Source organism: Gymnodraco acuticeps, unplaced genomic scaffold (genome assembly GCF_902827175.1).
Source record: "Gymnodraco acuticeps unplaced genomic scaffold, fGymAcu1.1, whole genome shotgun sequence".
Lineage (NCBI taxonomy): Eukaryota > Metazoa > Chordata > Actinopteri > Perciformes > Bathydraconidae > Gymnodraco > Gymnodraco acuticeps.
This window is the reverse complement of record NW_022990947.1, coordinates 1934840-1961098: the sequence shown is the minus strand read 5'-3', so window position 1 is coordinate 1961098 and position 26259 is coordinate 1934840. Positions and strand designations below refer to the sequence as shown.

Sequence of the window (26259 nt, the reverse complement as noted above, 5' to 3'; positions counted from 1 at the left end):
GCAGTGGAGCCCTTAGACCTGGAGGAATTCCTGATGTCACAGCTAAAGAGTGGAGACTCTACCCTGATGCAGGAACTTGGAGACTTCCCTGAGGATGACCTGAAGGTGGATCAGGTGGAGAAGGAGTGCCGCACTGCGAGACACTCTGTCCCTGAAGATGGGTGAGTCACAGGATGTCTGACATCTTCAAACTGTACAGCTACCAACTTGAAAGCTCAGTGATAGCGAGCTTCCTGGCAAAAACATGAACAGAAAGATGCATAAAAGTTACTTCATTAGGAATAACGAAATAGGGAAAAGGATCAGAAGCATAGATAAAGAAAGTTGAAATCTTCTAAACTGATTTTGTTATTTGACATACATCAGGTGTACAAATTATGTCCACTAAGTTTTTAGGAGAATATATGAATTTGCAGAATAAGAAGAAGTTACAATCTCAGATGAGGCATTTTGTAAATGCCTTCAGTGTTGTCAGTGTGAAGTTATTCTGCTGTCCCTTAGCTTATTCTGAGCATTCACTTGTCCCGCACCTTGACCATGAGTACAGATTAAGATAGAGGAGGAATTCAAAGATTTTCGTTACGAATGTTTGCCCTTGTGTCTGCATGATAATGTGTGTCTTCTTATCCTGCTTGTCCTTCTCTTCTTAGACTGGAGTTGGATCCTCATGTGAGAGACTGCGTCAAAAGTTACATTCAGCCGTGGCTTCTGGTCTCGAGAAGGTACATTTTGCTCTGAATAAACACAACAGTTACAGAGTGAGTTTTTAGGACTCTCAGAAGAGCAGCTGCTTTACATGCCGTTTGGTTTCACATAGAAACCCTAAAATTACAAAGGTTGATCTATATTTGGAGTATACAATTTAGAAATAGTACTCCAAGATGTACTCCAAGCTGATGTATTTTTAAACTAAGATCACCAAAATCGCATAAAGATGCCCACGCCGGTATCTTAGCTGTCACACTGCAACAGGTGCCAACTGCTTCAAAAGTTGAATGTGTCCGTGAAACAGGAAACACAAGGCCTGAGAGAGCCTGATAAAGATTAAACACTGGGCTCGCCTGTCTGATACATTGTAGTGCTCGCTCTCTCTCTCCCACTCAAACACTTGCATGCAATACACACACACACGCTGTGACTGTGTTGCGTAAGGCTTCTGCTTTTGTTGTTATCTGGTATGATTAGAAGTGCAGAGGTGTATCAGCTGTAACATGCATGTTGTTTTTTACATGTGTTCAGCTGTCTGGTTCTTTGACCTGGTGTTTGTGTGTTGTGTTTGTGAAGGTGCCAGGGCGATGGCTGGAGTGCGTATTCGGAGCGGGAAGGTCTACACAAACTCCTTCGGAAACAAACCTTTGAGTCCGACGTGGAGCCATCAGACAACCAACCGAAGCCAGTAAGAAGCACAAACAAAGCAAACACACAGTTACATTCTGACTGTTTGCTACCTAATAAAGAAGAAGTGTTGCCCTCTTCAGAGCTGGTCTTGTGCGGTGTGGCGTGCAGCGTTGCCACATTGAAACCATTCCTCACTTTGCTTCTTCTGTCACTTTTGTCCTCAACATTTCTAAAGACCGGTCTTGCTGCTGTTGTGTCAGTCTGCTACTATGTATGAGTACTGTTTTATAAGATCTTTCTATACAGTATGTGCTTGTTGTTAACAGTGAGGCATGAAATCACCCGAGTAGATTTAATTCAAGTAAGAACAAACAAAAGAAAATATTACAGTTCTCTTACAGCTTAGTAGCTATAATATTATCTTTATAGATTTGAAGAGTCCAATTGTAGAGAAGTAGATTTACATTTTGAAAAATACCCTTTTTAATGCATAGAAAACGTTTGCCTTATAACATTCACTCATATGTGAAGCTAGTGCTAGCAGTGGTTACCCTACCAGCACCTATACTCCTATATAAGAATAGTTTTCCCCTTTTTTGTAAATTGGTTGAAAATAAGAGTTAAGATGCATACCACATAAAATATTAACAAATAAAACAGTAAGGTTCAACACTTTAATAATGAACTTTGCAAGTGCTGGTAGGTGAAAGCCAAGCTATTACACCTCTGTCACTTAAATAGTCTATTGTCTTTTGCTCTATACTAGATTTTCTAAGGACATTAAGTGAGAGCAGTATGGCAGTACATACTGATCAAGGCCTCAGAGAAACGACAACACTGGCTGTGAAATGTGAGGGAGGAGTGGGAAACTGGGGTGGGGGGCGCTTCAATAGTGCACAAAACAGCATTTTGTTATTCCTATCACTCTATGCACTATGGCTAGGATCTTTCAAGTTCACTCAGATCTAAATTTGAATATCAACCACGAACTCTCATCCCCTCTTTGTGTTAAGCTAGACAATCTGTGAGAGGTTGTGGTTAAATATGTGGTATTTGTTTCTTTATACACTGCACCGTTTTCATATAAGTAGCTTTTGTCTGTGTGCCTCATTCCTCTACTTTCATTACGGATACCTGCCTCAGTAGTCGACTGACATTATTTCGAGCCAAGTTCCCATCCTACCTCACTTCCCTCTCTCTCTCTCTAGCTCTTTTGTCTCAAATTGGCTAAATCTATTGCTCCCAGCATCGAGCAGTCCCAGCCAATCCAAGTCCCAGTCAGCACCCACTCCCAGCCATTCCTCACCACCACCCAGCCTCACCAGCCCCCTCCTGTACCCCCATCCTTTTCAATTCTGGTTAATTACCCAAACCAAAAGACCCTTATTACTGCTGCGGGCTTCCCATGAGCTGCATGCCAGAAAGTGACAGTGAGGGGAAGAACAGCACTATTGTCCCTCAGTGCTTATTGGGTCTCTTCTGTGGTCCAGTCTGTTTTCACAATAATCTCATGTGATGGTCCTTTGGAGCCCTAGGATGAAGCTAGGATGAAGCTCCACCAGGGTGGAAGATGGTTAGTCCTTGCCTGTGGTTTAAGAGCTAGGATGTGAGACTGATGGATGATGGGAATGAAAGAGACAAGCAGGATGAGGCATAGGATCAGTGAGGTTATGCCCTGCCCTGTAGCTCAATCTGAGTAATTCCATATAGTGTTGTATGTCAAAATTAAATGGCCATATTTCCTGCACTGTGTTTGTTGTTATGTATATCATAATGAAAACACAGCAAGGACATTTTATTATTTTTCAGCTAATAAGGGAAGCAACTGCTGAATTGTTTTTAAATATCACTTTACTCTCTGGAGCATAGCGAGAACATGAACATTAGTATGTGATGTGTGTTCCCTGCATTAAGTAAGCCTTGATCAGGCAAAACACAAGAGACTGTCATTGTCTCTAGGCCAACTGTCTAGACAGTCTAAACGCCTATTAGCTGTTTGTTAAGTCTGCTGAGAGCATACTATGGAGCCTGCATGTTTAATGTTTCAGGAAAAGTGCTGGAATTACATTTAGTTGTTTTGAACATTGAATGTAATCAAATAATGGGAGAAGGTTGGAAGATTTTAAGCCATGTGGGAAAAGGACAATGGGATTGGCAGGTATTGGTCCCTTTTTTCAGTTTACTCCAATAATTAAAATAAGATTGTTTAAATGGAGGAAAAACAGGCTTTGCCCAAAAATCCATTTATATAGTATTCCTTACCCTGCACCCATTTTCTTTGATGTCTCTCTTAATTAAATCCTTCTGGATATTTTGCCTTAATACCCCCTTATTTTGCTTATCCTTTGTCTGTCCCCATTGCCCCCATCTTTCCCTCTCAATGTCAACCCCCACCCTATTCTCTTTATATTCTCGAAAGAGAATACAACCCTTTACCCCTTTCTTTCTGTTTTGCCCCAGGTCAAGTCCCCCACACTAGCGGGGCTGAGTGATGACTCTGGTCGCACACTGACCTCCTCCGACTTTAACTTGCGGTGTTTGACCCCGGACCAGAGGGTGGAGGGGCTGCTAGCCTTCAGCAGCCATGAGGAGCTGGACCGCTTCAACCAGGAGGCCCGGCAGAGCAACAGACACTCTGAGCTGTTTGCTCTGTACCCCCCCCGCCGACGAGGTGGGTACTCACATGCTGTAACAAACCAGTGCATGCATGCATATGGGAATGTGTGGGCTAGTGTTGGTTCCTGTCGTACCAAAAACACAGCCGGTGGGTCTGTGTTTTTTTTGTGATTCATTATGCTTTAATATAAAATGAGTCCCTTAAATCATAAAACTCTTCTCTTAGTGTGGTTTTATTCCCCAAATGTGAAACAAGTGAAATATTAACAACATTACAACCTCATGTTAAATTAGAAAATTGAAACTATTTTTTCATAAAAAGTGTTTTATAAGCAAAAATCGCAAACCGCTGTGCTAATACACATAATGTCTTTTGATTTAAGACTGTAGCTCAAATATGCTATATGAAGACATCACTTTGAGCTTTGGCGCATCCATATGGACAATTTGAAGTAACTTCATAGAATCATAACACCTCTATCAGCTGACGCCAACAGGCAGGAACAGGGAGACAGAATACTGAGAGCACAGCAGCCAAGGTTACGAGGTGCGTGTGCTCAGTCAGGACAGTTTGAACTGATAAACTGGGTCAAAGTTATGGGCCTTGGAAAATATTTCACCAACAGTTATTACTTGACAAATTATTTTCCATTCCATTTAACTTCCTCTCGATTCATAAGCACCTGTGCATCTTGCTTAAGATCCTAATGCTTGTCCAAATGTAATAACTCTTTTTGAATAGTTCTAAAACATGTCTCTGCTATTGTGTTCCAGGAAGATGCGGTGGAGATCCGGCCCCTCCCTGACTGCCCCAAAGAGCACACTGGAGACCGCATCATGATCCGATGCCAGGCAATCAAGTAGGTCATACATTTTCATAGCACTGTGGGAGGGGGGATTTAAACAGCCGCCCTAAGTTGGACAAGGAATCAACAGTTAGCTGTTTTAAAGGGAAATTATTCCAACACCCCCTTTTTATGAAAATGACCTTTTGCGTAGCATTTATCATACAGTACATTCTTGTGTGTCAAATCTGACCATGACTTAAATGTTTGAGTAGTTGTTTCAAAGCTGCTTGCAGTTGATGTGACGGACAGCGCAGTGTGGGAGGGTGGAGGAGTTCTGAGCAAATGCTGTTGTTCTTCTCCAGAAAACACCGTCCCTCCCTTTCTCTATGGGATTTTGTCTCACTCACTTTTTTTCTATCATACACACACACACACACACACACACACACACACACACACACACACACACACACACACACACACATAGTTTCTCTGCCTTTCACTCTTCATCTCACTCGTACTTCTTGAAACCCATAAAACTGCCAAATATTTTTGTTGAACTCATTGCTCAGCTCGAAGTGGTTTGGCAACACCCCCCCTATCTTTTAACCCTCAGTTCAGTTCAAACATTGTACTGTCACTTACTGTAATACATTTGGTACAACAATAATTTACAGGAATAGGAAAGAAAAGTACAGTGTAGGGAAAAGTCCATAGTACAAGAATGTTAAATATTTGTCTCTTTTGCCGTTATTGAATGACTAATTCCGTTTTCCTTCTTGGCTTCATAGGTTTGAGATTGAAATTGAGCCCATGTTTGCCACTATGGCCTTGTATGACCTGAAAGAGAAGAAAAAGGTACGTTCATTGAAGTCCTTACAATTTTGTATGTTATTTCTAATGTTGACTAAAGCATGTTAATGTATGAATTATTTTCTGCAAATGTGTGTGATATGTTCACCTTGTGACATCAATGTAGGACAACATTACAAAGCACTTACAATAGCCCTGCTTTGGACAGGCTTTATGTGTGTTTGTGGAGATGGTCAGTCTATGCTCGGCCTTCTTGACCCCATCCAGTTCGATATATGTTTTTCTGAGACTCTTCACCTTGCTATATTACATAGTTTTGGCATGTTTATTATTGTTGCAGCAGTAATTCTGACAAACAATGGAAATAATAAACAAAAGTGTTTAAAGGCACAACCTGTGTAAAATTGTAACCGATTGGTATTAAGCATCTTAGAACCTGTCTGTCAAATGTTTATGCTGAATGGAGCAATTTAAACAATATTTATATGGTCAACATTTGATGCAGGTTCATAGGCATGTGTTATAGTGCAATACATTGAACTCTAATTGTGCATGTGAATAGGTGTATGTGAGGCTAATTGTAAAGTGCTTTGTATAAAAGATAAGTCAATAAGTCAATTTACTAAATAATACCATGTTGAATGTCATTCGCTGTGGGGGAGGGTTTGTTTTTGGTAATGCAGCAAGAGGAAGCATCTAAAAATGTGATGTCAAATAGAGAAATACTTTGAAGTTAACCAACATTAACATTGACCACAGCTAAAGTCTTCCTAACTAACTTTAGGACAACGGCTCGATTTGGTGTCACAGAACTTTGCAGTTCGATAGATGACATTAAAATGAAAGTTGTGTTTAAATTATTTTTGCTTGCTTGTTTCATGCTGGCTGTTGCATGATATGTGCATCCCGTTGATGCAGGGAGGTCTGGAAGTTTATTTTGGCAGTCAGCGCGGCGGTGAGGGATCAGTGTAATCTAAAAAGTATTATGTCTCATCGTCCTCGCATATTTATGCCCCTGGGGGGTCCTCATGTTTTGGTTCTATCACTACTTATACTGTGTCACATTTTCCCAGTCAACAATTTTGAGCCATGGCTGTTTGTGTGTTTTCTGTGGATTTACACAGCTGGATAGTTTTTGGGGTGAAGGGGCTGGAAGGATTTAATTTGTACTTTAGTGCTCACGATCTCTTAGATGAGACCAGGTTTTTGCCACCGGCCTTGCCCTCTTCTCAGCACTGACCAGCTGCTTGGAGCTTGTCTCCAGGACGAATAGCTCCTCAGGGCGAGAAAGGGGGAATTAATGCCCTTTATGTTTGAAAATAGAATGTATATAAGCTGGTCTTGGGATAACACAAGCAGTATAAGCATTATATTGTATGAAATATGTTTCCTATATGTCAAAGAGTTAGCTGTTCTGTATCCAACAGACGTCTGTTCATTAAAGTGGAGCTGAAGTGTCAGATTGTCACAGAGTATTTAGCTTAAGATCATTAATTGTATTACGTGTTAAACTGAAGACTGGTCTTGTGGAGGTCAATACAACATCCTGCCTATTAAATTGAACAGATCCTGACTGTAAAAGGGCGATAAATGTGTGTATGTCTGAGTGAAGGTCAAACTGCCAAGCTTGTTTTGTCAGTTACATTTCAAGTGCAACTTAGAAGCATTTGTACCTCTGTAACTCTTACCCATTTATCACTGAACCCTTCATTTCTTTACTTTCTTTTTCCCTTTCTGCCCTTTTTACGATAACCTTTCTCTCCAACTCGTCTCCTCAAGAGTGAAATATTTGTATTCACTGACATATTTCTGCTGCCTTTTTGCCTTATTTTCTCTGTTTCCCTGCATACCTTTTGTCTCTGTATCTCGTGGGAATTTTGTTGCTATGTATTTGTATGTTTTGTTCACACACAAGTTGTTTTTTCACATCTGGGGAATCTTCAGCAGATGTTTTTGTGTAATTCCATATAATACTCTTGTTATTATTCATGCTTCTCTGGTCTATCAACCAAGATACTGACATGATTTGATCGTACAAGTGGCCTACTTTATAATAGCAGACAAGAACAGACACATTGTTTTGAGTAAATACTGTACGACGTCACATATAAAGAAAAACGTAGACTCTTCTCCAAGTTTACAATAGGCGTTAAGTAATATTTTCCTTGTTATTGTTCTACAAGAAGAGGCAAGCCTTGTTTTGCTGAACTGTGACTACATCTTGTTGTGTCAACACTATGAGGGATTGGACGTTTTGTAAAAAATACAGTGGTAGGATACTCTTTAATAATCTCTTAGGATCATCTCTCAGTCTGTCTGTTGATTGGTTTACAAGACATTTCTCACTCACTATAGCAGGGACTTCAGTTAGCAGAGCAACACTCTTGGATTCATGGCTCTTCATTGTCTATTACATTCCTCGTGTCTGAATGACGCCAGAATCAGTGTTATGAAGATTGACTTTTGACAAATGAATGTCATTAGAATTTTGTATGAATATTAACAGATTGAACACTTGCCCTTTGTTTGTCCTATTCATGAGAATATGAATTATAATATGCTGTTTATTTCAGCTGGCTTTGATTATTTAGATGTCATTTCTGTGATTCCAAGAAGTCATGTAAGAGTTGGACTCCTCCACTCCAGTCTTTTAAAGAACTGTCACTCTTGCTAAGTGTGCTTTATTTTGATGTAACCGTCATTTGGACAGGAGTTTGACTTTCTAGCTTGTTAGACAATTTTTAACAAAACAGATATAAAACAAACCATAAAGGCCCTGTCACACTGTCCCGAAATTGACACCCGATGGACACACGATAAAGGAAATGTTCAAATTCGGCTGTGATCGTAGCAACATCGGGACATTCGTGAGGGCATCTTAAGCCATCGTATGACCGCCGGTGGAGTTTCTCAGGCTCCGGCAGCAACTTCGTGAGCGGCACCTTCGTAAGGCACTCGTGAGGGCATCTTGTCAAATCGTGTCATCTTCGTGTTATCATCGGTGCATTCACCCTCACTCTGATCGGGGCGAATGCCCGATGGCACCGATGATAACAAGATGCCCTCACGATGGCCTTACGAAGGGCAACATTTACACACGAATTCAACACGAAAATGAACCTTCGCAAGGTCCTTCGGCAATTTTTTGGCATGCCAAAGATTTTGCCACCGCTCACGAAGTTGGTGCCGGAGCCTGAGAAACTCCACCGGCGGTCATACGAAGGCTTAAGATGCCCTCACGAATGGCCCGATGTTGCTACGATCAGAGCCGAATTTGAACATTTCCTTTATCGTGTGTCCATCGGGTTGTTTTATTGCACAACAAAATCATGTAAATATATTATGTAAATAACCCAATTTGTGTTCTGTGAAACTAAAAAGGATATAATATATTATTTTGAAGGACAGTTGACAGGAAGTTGTTGTTGTTATGGAAACAACATTACGGAGAAAACGTAATATTTTCTACATATAACGACGGATAAAGTAAAGAACAAAGTCTGAAGATATCAGTACAGTATCATAGTACTGTAACATAATTGTTTTTGGTACTTTCATTGCAGTTGTATGTCTTAAATGTAATGTAAATGTTGCCTTCGTGTGTGGTTCGGGGCCATCTTCGTGCGAAATTCACAATTCCATATTCGTGTGTCCATCGGGTGTCAATTTCGGGACAGTGTGACAGGGCCTTAAGTGATAAACCTAGAATACTTTTCAAATGTCCCTTCATTTCTTTACTTTCTTTTTCCCTTTCTGCCCTTTTTACGATAACCTTTCTCTCCAACTCGTCTCCTCAAGAGTGAAATATTTGTATTCACTGACATATTTCTGCTGCCTTTTTGCCTTATTTTCTCTGTTTCCCTGCATACCTTTTGTCTCTGTATCTCGTGGGAATTTTGTTGCTATGTATTTGTATGTTTTGTTCACACACAAGTTGTTTTTTCACATCTGGGGAATCTTCAGCAGATGTTTTTGTGTAATTCCATATAATACTCTTGTTATTATTCATGCTTCTCTGGTCTATCAACCAAGATACTGACATGATTTGATCGTACAAGTGGCCTACTTTATAATAACAGACAAGAACAGACACATTGTTTTGAGTAAATACTGTACGACGTCACATATAAAGAAAAACGTAGACTCTTCTCCAAGTTTACAATAGGCGTTAAGTAATATTTTCCTTGTTATTGTTCTACAAGAAGAGGCAAGCCTTGTTTTGCTGAACTGTGACTACATCTTGTTGTGTCAACACTATGAGGGATTGGACGTTTTGTAAAAAATACAGTGGTAGGATACTCTTTAATAATCTCTTAGGATCATCTCTCAGTCTGTCTGTTGATTGGTTTACAAGACATTTCTCACTCACTATAGCAGGGACTTCAGTTAGCAGAGCAACACTCTTGGATTCATGGCTCTTCATTGTCTGTGAGAATGTAGCTGAGATGTTCATTTCATTTGGATAGTTGTTAAAGGTAACACGTTACATTGGTAATTGCTGATCAGTTGCTAAGTTGGCAACAATGTTGTGTGCTGCATTAGAAAATGTTAAACATTTGCTCTGGTCACCAGGGGCGGATCTACCGGGGTGGCATGGGGTGGCAACTGCCACCCTAAACAATAGCCTTGCCACCCCAGCTGCCACCCCAGTTGGCATCTTTGTTTTGAAAGAAAAGTTGTGGCTCATCGGACATTTATGAGAGAAAATCTCTAATGTCCGAGTGCAAGTGAATGCAGCACAAGACGCGAGTCTTGTAACCCCTCCCCGGCCCTGGCGCGAGACTGGAAATATGATCGAGAAGCATTTCGGACCCAAGTAGACGGAAGGAATGAGGTATTTGCGATCTACAATTACAGAGAAGAGAATGTCAAGTTTGGCTGTACTCAGCATTGAATCAAAACGCACTAAAGCTTTGGATCTTAATACGTTTGTGAGGCGTTTTGCTGAACAAAATATTAATCGCCGCATTCAGCTGTAATAGACATGCCAACTTGATGCTCTGCTCACGGATGACTCGATGAGCATAACAAACTATTAAGATGATGTCCTTGTATGCGTGTGTATATTTTTTTTCTTTGAGGGGGTCTGCCCCCAAAAAACTGTATTAAGTCCTGAGAAAGTAAAATCAGACGGTGTGTAAAACTACACTGCCCAGCCAACAGAAAGTAACCACTTTGATTTAACCAGGCCAGTAGACAAGGACTTTCCACTGGATAATAACTTACTGCAGCGATGTATATGTTTTAGCTGAATACACGTTTTTTTTGTAACCCTAACTGATGCAGTTAGTCACTTTTTTAATGTTTGTTCTTTCTGATGTAAAGTCAAGGTTGTAACTGTATATCAATAATGATATAATTACTTGTTTTTCAAATTTGAAGGAGGGTGAGCAAGCATCTTGATGAACATTCATCATTAACTCCTCCAAAAAATATAGTTTATTCAATAATAAATGAATATGTGAATCATAAAAGGGATTGACAGCTGATAGGAATAATATGATTGTTAATAGTATCATATTCATTCAGACAAACATCGATGAGACAGTTAATGAATGTACTTATTGCAGCAGTCTTCATAGATTTGGTTCCCCTGCTGGTCTAAGATTGAAACAAACTCATTCAGTTATTGTTCAGTTAAAATTCATTAAATTACGTCTGCCACCTTATATATTTATATGTAAGGCTTTACTGATGTGCCACAATAATATCACCTATGTGATTGAGTTAAAATATTAATATTGTGGCTTTCCAAGTTAACATTGATTGTAGGGGTGTAACGGTTCACAAACATTTCGGTTCGGTTCGTACCTCGGTTTTTAGGTCACGGTTCGGTTCGGTACGTTTTCGGTACAGCAGAAAAAATTATCACAAAACATTAAAAAAAATATTTATTTTTTAAATTATTATTAAACTGTGAATATTCACTCAAATAAATACAAAATATAATAAAATGAACATTAAGGTGCAGCATTTTGATTAACTGAAATAATCTGTATTTGAACTGTACTGTACTAGTACCTAAGCAGCCAGCTTGACATTAGGACTTGCTTGTCATTGTATTTTCATGTTTTTTTAAAGAAAAATTAACTTGTCCACATTGCTTTCCGAAAGGGCAGATCTGCTGGCACTAACAATGTCTCCTGCTGTGGAGAACACCCTCTAGCTAGGGACAGAGGTAGCAGATACAGCCAGGTAGCGCTTTGCTAACATGGCAACATAAGGATATTTGGCGTTTGTAATAGCTTTGGCTCGGTCTGAACTTGTTGCGAGTGGTGGAGGCTTAAATGCTAGTGGGAGTTGGGTTTGCACTTCAGTCTTTTTTCTTTTGGTACCGGTGATATTCACGTTTGGGTGATGCCTTTTCAAATGAGTGTGCAAGTTTGATGTATTGCCAGCCGCGTAACCAATGTTAGTTGAACAATCCCGACAAACAGCTTTGGTTCAGTCCACCTGTCTTTGTCCGTCATCCTTGTACTTAACTGCGAAACCAAAATGTTCCCAAACTGGAGACTTCAATGATGCTGGAGGATTTTCGAGCTCAACTTTATCTGCGTTCGCCATTTCCTCAAATTACTGACTACATTTGAACGCATCCCTTTGACCAGCTCTCATAGTATGCCTCTTGTCCAATGAAATGACTTGGTCGCTCTATGATATATATACCTAAGATTACTTCCAGAAAGTTGTTCATGTTCTCAATTTTTTACATTTAACGTTATATTCGTTCGGTACCCTTCGGTTCACACGTGTACCGAACCGAAGGGCCCGTACCGAATAATTTCAGTACGGGTACGTGTACCGTTACACTGCGATTTAAATCAGCATATACTTCTGCCAGGGGATGCCACCCCTCAAAATCTCCTGCCACCCTCTTGCCACCCCATGAATATTTGTCTAGATCCGCCCCTGCTGGTCACTATGGTCTGTGTAATGATAAAAAATGCTATTACATTCCTCGTGTCTAAATGACGCCAGAATCAGTGTTATGAAGATTGACTTTTGACAAATGAATGTCATTAGAATTTTGTATGAATATTAACAGATTGAACACTTGCCCTTTGTTTGTCCTATTCATGAGAATATGAATTATAATATGCTGTTTATTTCAGCTGGCTTTGATTATTTAGATGTCATTTCTGTGATTCCAAGAAGTCATGTAAGAGTTGGACTCCTCCACTCCAGTCTTTTAAAGAACTGTCACTCTTGCTAAGTGTGCTTTATTTTGATGTACCGTCATTTGGACAGGAGTTTGACTTTCTAGCTTGTTAGACCATTTTTAACAAAACAGATATAAAACAAACCATAAGTGATAAACCTAGAATACTTTTCAAATGTCGGATATATTTTTTCATTTAATCGTTTATTTGAACAGAGACAATGCACATTGATGAACACTTTAATCAAATAATGCTTCAAATGTAAATATGCCGGATTTTAGCTTTGAGCTAATTTCCATCCATAGTCCCTCACATACAACATAAAAGAACATGACATTTATAAACATCGCACAAATAAGTACATGATATGCAGGAAGAGCATGAGCAGCATATACAAGCATTTACCACATGGCGGTACAATATAGCAGCAACAACATATAAAGTGCAAGAGAAGATAAAAGAGCTACATAAAGTGCATTTAGCGGTGATTGCACATCTGTTTGTTTCTCAACCATTCTTTTAGTTGACCTTTGAAACTACTGAGAGTGGGACAATCCCATATCTCAGTTGGGAGGCTATTCCACAATGAGCTGCCTTTAATGGAGAGGACATTTTGTCCAACAGTGGTCCGTTTGCGGTGGAATTCACAGTCTCCTCTGGTTTCTGACCTAGTGCAGCGTCCAGTGTCTTTTTGTGGATGAATTCCCCTAAGAGAGGGGGGGCCAGTCCATGTAAACATTTATAAAAAAAGCACATACTTTTAAAAGACTTAAAATTGTCAAAACTCAAGACATTGTGTTTTTCAAGGATGGTACAGTGAATTTGGCTTTCTGTCAAACACCTTGATAGCTGTCTCTTGTACAGCTGTTCTATCAGTTTCAGGTTTGTGGCACAAGCAAACGACCAGTTTGTAAAACAGTATTCAATGTGGGATAGAATCATACAGTGGAGGTATGACTTTGCAGCATTGACAGTTAAGAAAGGTCTGATTTGTTTAAAATGTTGCAAGTTGAATTGAATGGTATTGGATACTTTCTTAATATGTTTCTTAAAAGTCAAGTTCGAGTCCAGTATGACTCCAAGATACTATATGATCAATTGTAGACATGTTTGCTGCCAGAGATCAGCTTTGGTGTGGTCAGTGTAACAGAGCAGAATGAGTGTTTCCAGTGAAAAGGATCACATGACACCCACTAGGCCCGACCCGGACATATGGCCGTGCTCCTAGCCTGAGGTCTTTAGGAAGGGAAGTAGACGTATGTAACGTCCCGTAGGCCAGACTTTTTCTTTTGAAAACATTTGATTGACAGTAAAGAAAGACCGTTTCCTGATTTCACATACAGTTCATTGTTTCCTTTTTGTTCATCTCTGTCACTAATCTTAAAAAGAGAACTTCAGATCTTCTTCAGAAAAACATAAATGGATGATATACTGTTTGCATACACTTTTAGAAACTCTTTTCATGGAATTGTGTTTGATTCTGAATGTGAATGTAAAGAAACAGTATTTGGTATACATGAAAGGAGTGTCCTGAACCGTTTTTTAAACTGATTCACTGAATATTACATTTGACATTTTTTTTCCTTAGAGGTTTCGCGTTTTAGTTAGATATTCAATGATGATACTGTCAAAAATAATGCATGTCTTTTTTAGTAAACATACATTTGTCTGGTTCTCAAAACGTTTCCCCTTTGTCTACCTCCAGATATCAGAGGACTTCCATTGTGATCTGAACTCAGAACACTTGAAAAACGTATTGAAACCTCACACTCCACATGTGGATCAGTCTACTCTCGCCAGATCTGCCATCTTCTCCATCACCTACCCTTCCCCAGATATTTACCTCGTCATCAAGGTTTAAATAACTTAGCTGTGCACCAGAATTAGTTTTAGACACCCTGTTTTTCAATTAAATGTTGCCTTTGTATCTCTTGCTCTTGCTGAACATATTCCCTATACTGCAACTATGCTAACAAATGATGGATTCTTGTGTTTTAGATTGAAAAGGTTCTTCAACAGGGAGAGATCAGTGACTGTGCTGACCCCTACATGACACTGAGGGAATGTGACTCTGCAAAGGTAATGTTTGCAGAGCAATTATTGTTGTCACTAAACAGTCAAAACACAAAGAAGATTTTGCCTTTTACCAACCTCATTTTAACATTTTCTTTAAGCATATTATGTTCCTATAGTTGAAAGCATTTATTGTATATATTTAAAAAATATTGCTTTTAATAATTTTATTTGGTCTTTCAGAACAAAGACAAGCTTGAGAAGCTGCGAGGTCAGGCGGAGACGTTCTGCCAGAGGCTGGGTCGATATCGTATGCCGTTTGCCTGGGCAACCGTTAACATCATGGAGGTCATCTCCACTGCTACCATAGACCGTGATGTCACAGACTCTGACAGCTTAAAAGGAGGTGTGTGCTTGTGTGTGTTTGTCCTCATGAAATGGCTTTGTTTGACAGTAAAACCTTGTTGATGACTTTTGTGTGCATTCCCATCCGATAGAGCGTTTGATAGCTGTGTGTGTATCATATGACCTGTGACCTTTACACTTTGTTTTTGCAGGTAAATCCAGCAGCATTGACCGGAGGGCACAGCTTCCTAGGAGGAATTCTGAACGTTACAATACCATTGATGATCAATGTTGCAACGTTTCTGGCTTCAAGCCTGCCACCATCACTATCAGCACCATCTTTAAACAGGTCGGAATGCCACGCCAACAAAGAGAGACTCTTGTTTCCTTCAGCTACGAGATAAAGTGTAAAGCTATTTCCTTGAGACAAAAGATAAAGTGTAAAATTAGTTCCTTGAGAAACAAGATGAAATGTAAAAGACATGCATGCTTTTGCTTGAAGCCTGGCCTTTCATTCTTTGATCAAACATCCCATTCCATCATGTTCTAATATCATTTCTGCCTTAAAGCCATGACGTTGGATAAAGATAATCTATTGTCAAGCGTTGACTTCACTCTTACAACCAACTATAATATTTATTTTAGAGGCAAAGGCTTATTATGTGTCTAACTGTGCATGTGTTTTTCCATGTGTATGTGTTTTTATGTTGTTTGTGTGTCAGGAGGGGGATCGTTTGAGTGATGAAGATTTGCTCAAGTTTTTGTCTGAGATCAAGAAAACCTCCAGTCCACAGAGGAGAGTCAAGACAATACCAGGTAATTTCTCTTAACACATCTACACTCATTATTTTATTGTTTATATATATATATATATAATAGTCCTACATAATGAAAATAAGGATTATTTGCATTCTTGCAAAGGATTTGAGAGGATTGATGCAAATCTGATATTTGTTTGTTACATATAAAGTCATAGCAGCCAGTTAGCTTAGTCTACAGACTTTTTTCTGCACAAAGAAAAAGTGTAGAAACAAGGTTTAAGGGGAGGTTATTGGCCAGACAATTTCTTGTATTGTTGCCCTGACTGCTTGATGTTGCAACAAGCTGCGACTCTAGGAAGTTACTGCACCTTGACAAGAAATAGCCAACACATAAACCCATGTAAACTACAACATGTAGTTTTCACACTTTTTTAACAATGAAACTATTAAGATATCAATTTAGTTTTATGTTCTTCTGCTAAGCTAAGTTAATCATCTCCTGGTTGTTGCTTTATACTAAATGGTCAGACATGAGATTGGTAATAATCTTCTAAACGCACTCTCGGGCAGATAGCGCTCAAGATTAATTGCCCCAAAAATATAGAACTGTTCATATTCCTTTTGAAATGAATTTGATGACATGACATGACGTATTTTGTGTTGTCCAGGTTCCATAAAACTGGACATGTCTCCAGTCCACGACACGCCACTGGCCTGTTTGTCCCCTGAGCTCATCCCTCTGATACCTGTGGCTGAGAAAAACATTCGGCCAACCAAAGAAGTGCTGGAGTTCCCATCCAGTGAGGTGTATGTCCCTCACAACATTTACAGGTGTGTACAACAAACTCCTTTTACTACTGTTTCACATGTATACATTACATTGTTGTAATCTAAAACAACTCAACACTGTGGAAGGAAGCTCATGAGACTTAGAAACAAGGATTTGAAAAGCAAATCATTTGTAGCTCTAAGGGGAAAACAGGTTTGTTTCTTAGCACTGACTCTGAAAGGCATCAAGAACAATCATGCTGTACTCATCACTCAAGAGTAGCTCTTTTTAGTTTTGTGCCTATTTTTAGTTATTTCCATCCAGGCTAGCTTCGACGTTGCCTCACAGTGTAACAATGAGTAGGCAGCCTGTTTGAGCAGAGGTTTAAAATCAACACGTTTAAAATGGCTTGGCTTGTAACAAAACATTAGTTGCATCATGTGTGAACAAGTCCTCTGCACTGTAATTATGTTCTGAGCAGTTGTTCAGAGGAATCTGTGGTATTTCACTGTAGTCCAGGTTTCCACAGATTACAGTGTCGTATTAAAACCTCAGGTTACAGTAAATGACTGTTTGTCTGGACCTTTCTGTGACATGACCGTCACCTTACCACAACTAGGTTGCTGCACGCATGGTGCCATCTAGTGATGTCTATTGGAACTTCTTCATTATATATATTTTAAATGTATTAATTACACATTTCTCTTTGTCAATGTAGGAACCTGCTCTATGTCTACCCCCAGAGGCTAAACTTTGTCAACAGGCTTACATCAGCAAGAAACATCACCATCAAAATGCAGTTTATGAGTGGAGAGGATACAAGCTGCGCCCTGCCTGTGAGTGCAGCCCTTTATGATCTGCTGTCTAACCTCACTGATATAACAATGAAAGTGATTTTGTCCAAAGTCAAATGATTTAAACCTAAATTATTACATACAATGAGGTTAAATTCCCTCTTTGATTTTCCCTATTGTGTTGCAGTGGAAGTATAGTAAATAAAAGAGGGAATTTTGCACTAAAAATAAATGCTTTTACTTAAAAGATATTCACTTGATTAGACTTATACTGAAGCCTTATATTAGCTTTATATACACTTTTGAATTCCATTTTGAGGACTGTGTATATTGGCGCCCCGTCCTTTACATTGAAAGTGCATAATGAACACATATTCTATTGGCTGGTTTGAGCAGGAAAATTATTAAAGCAATTCATATCTGATTCACATGGACAGATGACTATTGTTTTTAATATTGTCTCTAAAATTATGTGAAATGATCCGTTAATTATATTCTGTATGTTTTGAAAACAATAATTGTTTACAAGAGAAATACACTGTCACTGCTTTAGATGAAATAGAGTCTTCCCAGATGTGTTAAATACATTTTGTGTGGTTTAATAGAAGACCATTGAATCTATAAATTCATGTTTTTTCCTCCCCTATCAATTCTCAGGTCATTTTTGGGAAATCAAGTGGCCCTGAATTTTTAAAGGAAGACTACAACCCTGTTACCTACCATAACAAGCAAGTACCCATTACTGCTTTACATTACAGCGTTTGTGATGATAGCTCATACAAACAGTTTGGGTAATCTTCTTTATCTTATTGTCTCCCCCGTGCTCTGGCTCTTTGTTTCCCCCGTCTTCTCATATCTCCCCCTACATCCTTGTCCTCATCCATCCATCTTTTCCTTTGTGTGGCTTCCTTTGTTACTCCCTATTTCCCTATCTTCAGGTCCCCAGACTTCTACGAGGAGGTCAAACTGGCTCTTCCAGCCCGTCTGACAGAGAGACATCACCTGCTGTTCACTTTCTACCACATCAGCTGCCAGCAGAAACAGAACCAGAGCGGCAGCTGCGAGACGCTCATAGGATACTCTGTGAGATTTTGTCCTTTACTACCCAACCATTCTTCTGAATGTAACACATGCAAACCAAAATGTTATGTAACCAAACCTGCAAATCAAACTACAGCTAAAATAATTCATATTTATTGTGAATACAAATATATTTATTTACTACTTAACTGAGATTACTACATAACTCAGATTACATTTTTATTGTTCAATTTTCACATAGTGGCTGCCCATGCTGAATAATGACCGACTGCAGACTGGTCAGTTCTGTCTGCCCATCATCTTGGAGCGATTGCCTGCCAACTATTCACTGCACACGCCTGAGGTATAGACATCTGTTATGTTTACATTAAATCATTCTACATGTCAGACTCTTGCTACTGTATGTGAAGGAGCAGACTTGTATTCTCGGAAGGACATATTGAAGACTGAACACGTACATGTTTATAATTCCTGTGTCTCTGTTTTGTAGAAACTTCCTCCACAAAGTCCTCCAGTCAAGTGGATGGAGAGTCACAAAGGACTTTTCAACCTCGAGATCCAAGCCGCGTCTTCTGTACACACACAGGTGAGTAGTGGTTGCACACACGAGCACAACAAAACAATGACTGGTTTGCTTACCTTCTCTTTCTCCCCAAGTCTGTCAACGTGTAAATGTCCAGTCTGCTTTAGTGAGACATCCACCCTTGAGTATTACATGCACCCTGTCTTGTTACTCTTGTTTCTTTGTGTGTCTCATTCATTTTCCTCCTGTCGTTTCTTACTCTCTGCTTTAACTACATTGTAACAAATCATCCCTTTGTCTGTACCAGGACAACCACCTGGAGCGGTTTTTCACCCTCTGCCATGCTCTTGAGGGAGGAGCTACATTCCCGCTGCGGGTCAGGGAGGAGAAGATTGCAGAGAACAAGCTGGAGCACGAGCTGAAGCTCAGCATCATCTCCCTGTCCTCCTCCAGACTAGAGCCTCTGGTCCTCTTCCTCCATCTGGTGCTGGACAAACTCTTCACCCTCATCATGCAGCCCATGGTCATCGCTGGCCAGACCGGTGAGGAGCTGTTGCTGCAGAGAAATGGACACACTATTTGTTGCAAACATTTTGTCCACATTTTCTCAAGCTTAAGTAATATTGACAGACATGATACTTCTGAACAATTATTGAACTTCAAAATCAATTTCACAAGTTGGAAAAGAAGAATTATATTGGGTCAAGCATTGATTGTAGGCTTTTAACTAATGTTGTTTTTCATTGTTAATATTTTCTGTTTAATGTGTTTGTATTTAAAATGTACTATTATAAAATGTTGGTAATGTTTGAAAAACATTACCAACAGTATATAGGTATACATCTAAAAGTTCTACTTCTTTCTAATCAACAATACAAAAAAACTTGACTTAAAATGCAATAAAACATCAGTGAATGTTTTGGCATATACATTTTCTGTCAATTAACTAGTAGATTAAAAATAATTATCTAAGCACTAATTTATTGTTTTTATATGCAGCTTTCTGTAAATCAGTTTTAAGACCAGGAACAATATTGATTATTTGTTGATGATGATATTTTGGATGGTATTGTGTCTCATTCCATGACTGCAATTATATCTCTAACATTTTTGTGTGCATGTCTGTTTCCCACAGCTAATCTGGCCCAGATAGCCTTCGAATCAGTGGTGTCTATTGTCAACAGTCTTCATAATAGTCAGGAGCTGATCAGGGACCAGCAGGGCAGGAACAGCCTCTTGGCAACCTACCTTTACTGGGTTTTTCGTTTGCCTGACCCCCCTCGAGAAGCACCGAATGCAGGTACTGTTATTATTTATTTTTGGCGTTTTTTTCCTTTGATTTGCTATCATTGTCGTAGGACTCAACAATATATTTGTATGTGTTCATGGACCTGTGTTCAGATTTAGGGAGTATACCATCTGCAGAGAGCCGATACAGCACCATGGGTCGGGCCACAGCTGCCACAGTCGGCTCTATGCTTCTTGAATCCAGAATCCGCAGCAGCAGTAACCCTGACATCCCTGCTCCACACACTTCTGCTGAAGATGCTGAGGTCAAAAACATCCTCTCTTTCAAGGTATGGAGGTTTTCCGTATCAAATCTCCTGAAATATATCCGTAGATCCATTAGGCAATATGGTTTGTGTCATATAAATTCAGCTCAGTTGTGAAAGCTTTTTTAAGGGTAATAAGATGGTTTTAAAAGGTATACTGATCTTCCCTTAAAGTCTTTATTTCATTCAGGCGAACATAATGCATGCGCAGTGCAATATGTAGATTCCCTGCCATGCTTGCAAATACACACAAAACAGTCATTTGCTATTCATCTCCACAGTACATTAGGTATTTTAATAGACCACTAGACGCCCACTCTAATGAATGCATCCATCACGTTCAATGTGATGGAACCTTGGTGTTTCTTCCTCCAGGGCCACAACATTCCAGGCCAGCCTGCATGTCCACCATTGTGGACTTAAACAACCACCAGAACTCCACAGGAAACACCAGGCCCTCCAACAGAAAGGTACTAATGTTCTTCCCACAACCATGGTATGTTAGAGAACACACCGCAGGTTCCTGAACATAGTTTGGAAAACCTTGATGCAGACATTTGCATATTAATGAGAATTCTAAAAAATGTATTGATGTATTCTATCCAAATGAGATTGAATATTCACATATCCAAACAACATTATACAATCAATGTTTAGCAGTGAGGCTCAGTGAGGTTATATGCTTTTCAGAGAAAACTGAAGAGCATATAAAGGAAAGAATTCCATAAAATGAATCACTCAAGTTAACATTTAGGGAGTTCAACCTTTAAAATACGCCTTCAATAAAGAGGAACGTTTCTGTACTGTAGTCTAATTATTGAAATCAACACATTTAAGTCAAATTAAGTACTGTGTTGGTTGTAGAATAATGTATAAATAAATACATATATTTAATGATAGTTTTAGCTTGCAATGCTTACATAGTAACTGTGTATATGCACACTATTCATTTTAAATGTAGATGCACTACGTTGACATATCATTGGCTGGTTATGTTTGCTTTGTATTGGTTGTCAAACAAAGTGTTTTTTCTGTAATTATAGATAACTTAAAGACAAAAAAAGTACTTCTTACTATAAAAATTGGTCCTGAATTTGACATCAGTGAGACTCGAAACATCTTACTGCACAGTTTAAACACAGAGCTTCACGCCACCATTTCCCTCTTGTTACCACAAGGTGGCAGTGTGACACCGAAAACGCCAGTATATCAACATTTTTCCTGTTCAAAGCTCAGCCGGTATTTCTAAAATTAATTCATATTGATATTCAGTATAATTCTTACAGATGCACTATTTAAAAAAACATGCTTATTCCATTAGCTACCAAAGGGAGGCTGTTTCTCACCAGAGTCTGTGTATTTTCTGTCTTGCAGCAGTTTCACGAGGAGTTGGCCTTGCAGATGGTTGTCAGCACTGGGGTCTGCAGAGAGAATGCGTACAAATATGCCTGGTTCTTCTTTGAGCTGCTGGTCAGTGTGCTTTTCTATGTATTTACAGTGGGTGGTTTTATGATTGACACTTAGCTCTATGAGAAAAAAGTCTAAGACTGCTTAGGGTGTTAATGATAAATGTATGAAGTAATAAAAATGACTCGCACCGAACTCGCCATGACCTTGTGGCCACACACCTTAAAAGATGGATGAAGGTTTTATTGTGTGGTGAACAAAAGGGAATTTTAAAATAAAGGCATTCTGTAATATATCAAGCCGATGGACAATGCATCACTCTTTTGGAGGTTTTGAAGTATATCATCACTCACATTCGCTCTCATCCTGTCAGTTCATCTCACTTATTTATATTTTTCCTTTAATAACTTCACTACAGGATGCTCATTTTTACTTACAAAAGGTATCTTTTTTTTATTTGAATGAAGGGTAATTAATAATGAAAACTCACTCTTATATTAACTTCTATTTCCATAGTTTTCCCTCTTTTGTTATCATCCGGTGTTTCACATTTATCATGTGTGTGTGTTGATGTGTGATTGCTCAAACAGGTGAAAAGCATGGCTCAGCATGTGTCTGAGCTAGACAAGCAGAGTGTCCCTAGGAGAAGCCGTTTCTCTGACCGATTTAAAGATGACATCACCACCATTATCTCAGTGGTCACAGCTGAGATCGGGACCATCCTTGTAAAACAACAAAAGGTTAGGAATATGATGATGACAATACATTTTGCTCATCAATATTTTACTCTGTAAGAAAAATACAACCCCAAAACTGTACACTTTGCACTTCCTGTTCTCCTGGGGTCTGTAGAGGCAGTTTTAGTACATTTTGTCAGTGTCCTCCAAACAACAGGGAATTGGAAGTGCTTATTAGATGCCTGTGTGGAATTAAAAGCTCAGCTTGCACAGTTGGATGCCTGGCAAGATCCAGTCATTGCAGCTTACTGATGTTTTTCTGTTGATTTTTGTTGTTTTAGGAAGTAGAGCAAGCAGAGAAAGTCAACATCAGCCTGGCCTTCTTCCTCTACGACCTGCTGTCTCTCATGGATCGAGGATTCGTCTTTCAGCTGGTGAAAAACTACTGCAACCAGGTAGAATAACACTGAACACAAACCGAAATAATTCATATATATATTTTTAAATAGAATAATTCAGTAAGTGGGAACTATTTTATTGAGTTTTTTTTACCTTGAGGGTTAATGTATTTCTTCTGAAATGATTATCATGTATTAATTTTTAATACGTTTTTGCTCAATATCCCCTCTAGATGTCAGCTAAGAGTGTGTCAATGCCAACATTGATCAGCATGCGCCTTGAGTTCCTGCGAATCCTCTGTAGTCACGAGCACTACCTCAACCTGAGCCTCTTCTTCAGCGGCCCTGCCTCCGCTCCTGCCTCACCGTGTCCCTCTATCACCTCACAGGTCTGCACACTTCTCAGGCAAAACCCTTGTATATTTGTAATACACACATTCAGGTGATTGGTACATCATTGAGAGTAAATACTTCAATCTGATATAGTAAAATTGTGGCAAGTCATGTTTATTAAACTTTATTTATAAAGCCCTATGTGGGTAAACGGTTTGTTTAAAAAGGTTTCATAATCTGTACAGCATTGGACACTCTCTAAATTTAGACCCCTGTTTGGATAAGTATTATCATCAGGGCTGCAATAAGTGAGCTGTGTAAATGTTTGGGCCATCAAGCTTTTACATTTGCAATTTGAAGCGAACACATCTAGTCAAATTAAAACACAAGGAGTGCTAAGGAGAATTGAAAAGGGGAGTGTGGGGAGAAGTGGATGAGTTTAAAAAGTACTTTACTTTGCATTTAGGAAAAAAATCTTACCCTATCTCTGTTCCTGTGCCTCGTATTTCATCTCTCCACTCAGAGTTCCAGCTCGTGTAGTTTCCAGGAGCAGCAGAGGATCCTGGGGCTGTTTGAGCTTTCTCAGGAATTCAAACAGCAGCACTACCTCACCGGTCTGCTGCTCACAGAGCTCAGTGCCGCCCTAGACATGGAGTCAGAGGGGTATGGAAACACAGACACCTTCAAGTCTTTACCTCCTTATTACCTTGGTATCACAAAGCTATTCAATCAAATGTTATATCCATTTTCTTTTATGGCACACAATAGAGAAAATCACAGAACCTACAAGCATGCATACTTGCTTAGGAATATTGTGCATATATGCTTTGATATGGTCACATTCTAATAAAGAAATACACTTCCACATATGCAAATGAATATATATAACATCTGTTAGTGTTTAAAAATGTATATGTCTAACTAAACTGTTGGATTTATTGAAACTTTCCAAATGTGTATGTTTGTTCGCAGGGGAAAGGTCCAGAGAAAGGCCATCAATGCTATCTACAGCCTGCTGTGCTCCCATGATCTCGACCATCGCTGTATTAAACCTGAGGTCAGAGCGAAGGTGTCCGCTCTCTACCTCTCCCTGGTCGGGATTATCATCGACTCCACCAACTACCTGGACTTCACTGGTATACAGTACATTCACACAAACACACACCCTCTGTGGTATAAATTGCAAACAGGCTCATATAGTAACATGCACTTGAAGTCATAGTTGGTTTGTAAAGGTTATTTCATCTGGTCATTTAATTTGTCGCATAGATACATGTATGTTCCTAGACTCCAGTTTTTCATGGTAGAGTAAACACAAAAGTTGCCTTGTTTAACAATAACCCCACAACATTGTGTGCAAACTAAGAAACTCTAAAGAGTTGGTGATATGTTTTATTATTTCTATTATTACCCTACTCCCTCTAAAGATCACATCACCTCGCTCGATAGCCACTTCATTGGCTCCATGTTAAATGTACTGCTTCCTATTTTTAAGGCCCTGAACTCTGAACTTCATATCTACACACCTTTCTGTTCTGTTAAATCTTTTTATGCTATCCCACTCATCGTACCATTGTGCCACATGTGTTAGTGCTCGCTCGCTACGTCCATTCTAACTTTAATATGGACTCAGTGTCAAAAGTTTATCAGAGTAAATGCTGGAATGTATGCTCCAGTCCTCTTCTTTAGCATATTTGACGCGTGTTTGTCTCCGTAGTTTCTGACACGCGTGGCGGGAAAAACAAGACTGGCGGACCTGAGGATGACCTTGAAAATGTCCCACCCATCAATCAGTCGGTTGCCATGGCGATTGCCGGGAATCCCTTCAACACCCTTGGACGGAATGCTCTCGTTTCCATGGCATCCATGGTAATATTCTGAAATCATTTCTTCATGATAACTGATTATAGCATGCTTTTCATTATTTTCAAAAGTGCATGTGTGTGTGTGAGATTGTATCTGTGAGCATTCTGCCTCCTAACAGGTGAGCTGCACCGGGGTAGATTGATTAGCTGTCAGAGCCACACACACACTTCATCCATCCTGAAAAATCGCACACGCACACTCACACTCACACTCACACACGTCTGCGGGAGATGTTTTATGGGAAGGCATTGCCATCATAAGTGAACAGGGCCGTCCTACCTGACAAACACATCCATCAAGTGTAGCTACAGCAACAACACAGGCACTAAAAAAGAATGTCACCAATCTCCCTCAATTCCTCTGCTTCGCTCAAAAAGATGAATCAGGCCCTTGTAGGTTGTTACATGAAATACTGTTGTGGAAAAACTGAATATTGCACAACTGAGCCATCTGCCTGGTATCCATCACAAATGCAAACATGGCGCTTGTTCCACATTTTCTGGCAGTTCCCCTTCAAACAATGTTAGCAACAGAAATGCTTTTTTTTCACATGAAGCACATTTAAAATAAATATACTACATTCTCAAATAAACAAGTGATGTTTTTCAAATCAAATCAATCAAATAAAGTTTTATTTATATAGCACATTTATAAACGATTTTTGTTCGATTATGTGCTACAAATATTTGACATTGGTTCTGGTGAGCTTAATTCAAGTCCTGCAGAGAAACAGAGACCTGGATCCAGTTCTAGGTGGGACACCTAGAGCACCAGGAGGTTAATGGCTACATTTATCAAAGCTGCCACACAGTGAAGTAGCGGCAGCCCGTTCTAGTAGCCATTTATCATCCCACGAATGAAGGTAAATTAATCTGCAGTAGATTTAACACCTATTAAGATGTGGAAGAGAACCATACTTCACCAGCCATGTTTGTGGTTTAGAGAAGCTTGTGAAAGATATACGGTTAGTTTGTCAGAAACACTTGTTATTTTATTTATGATGCAATGGTTAGAGCAGGAGACCACTACTGACAGTGTTATGGATGTGTTTCTTTGTAAAGGTC

General features: G+C 39.4%; 1 protein-coding gene across 1 annotated transcript in view; it reads left to right on the top strand.

Moving 5' to 3' along the window:
• The window catches only part of dock8 (dedicator of cytokinesis 8), a 60240-nt gene that overhangs the window by 13250 nt on the left and 20731 nt on the right, over window positions 1-26259 (top strand). The window contains 30 exon segments of the mRNA XM_034234808.1: window positions 1-161; window positions 651-722; window positions 1285-1396; window positions 3799-3993; window positions 3995-4009; window positions 4729-4814; window positions 5534-5600; window positions 14421-14570; window positions 14714-14794; window positions 14972-15134; window positions 15286-15422; window positions 15796-15889; window positions 16503-16665; window positions 17322-17439; window positions 18055-18125; window positions 18336-18480; window positions 18680-18781; window positions 18929-19024; window positions 19269-19503; window positions 20097-20261; window positions 20363-20538; window positions 20890-20907; window positions 20910-20984; window positions 21889-21984; window positions 22512-22661; window positions 22940-23053; window positions 23230-23385; window positions 23853-23992; window positions 24302-24465; window positions 25047-25198. The exon segment at window positions 1-161 is cut by the window's left edge and continues 15 nt beyond it. Coding sequence (XP_034090699.1) covers window positions 1-161; window positions 651-722; window positions 1285-1396; window positions 3799-3993; window positions 3995-4009; window positions 4729-4814; window positions 5534-5600; window positions 14421-14570; window positions 14714-14794; window positions 14972-15134; window positions 15286-15422; window positions 15796-15889; window positions 16503-16665; window positions 17322-17439; window positions 18055-18125; window positions 18336-18480; window positions 18680-18781; window positions 18929-19024; window positions 19269-19503; window positions 20097-20261; window positions 20363-20538; window positions 20890-20907; window positions 20910-20984; window positions 21889-21984; window positions 22512-22661; window positions 22940-23053; window positions 23230-23385; window positions 23853-23992; window positions 24302-24465; window positions 25047-25198 — 3669 coding nt within the window.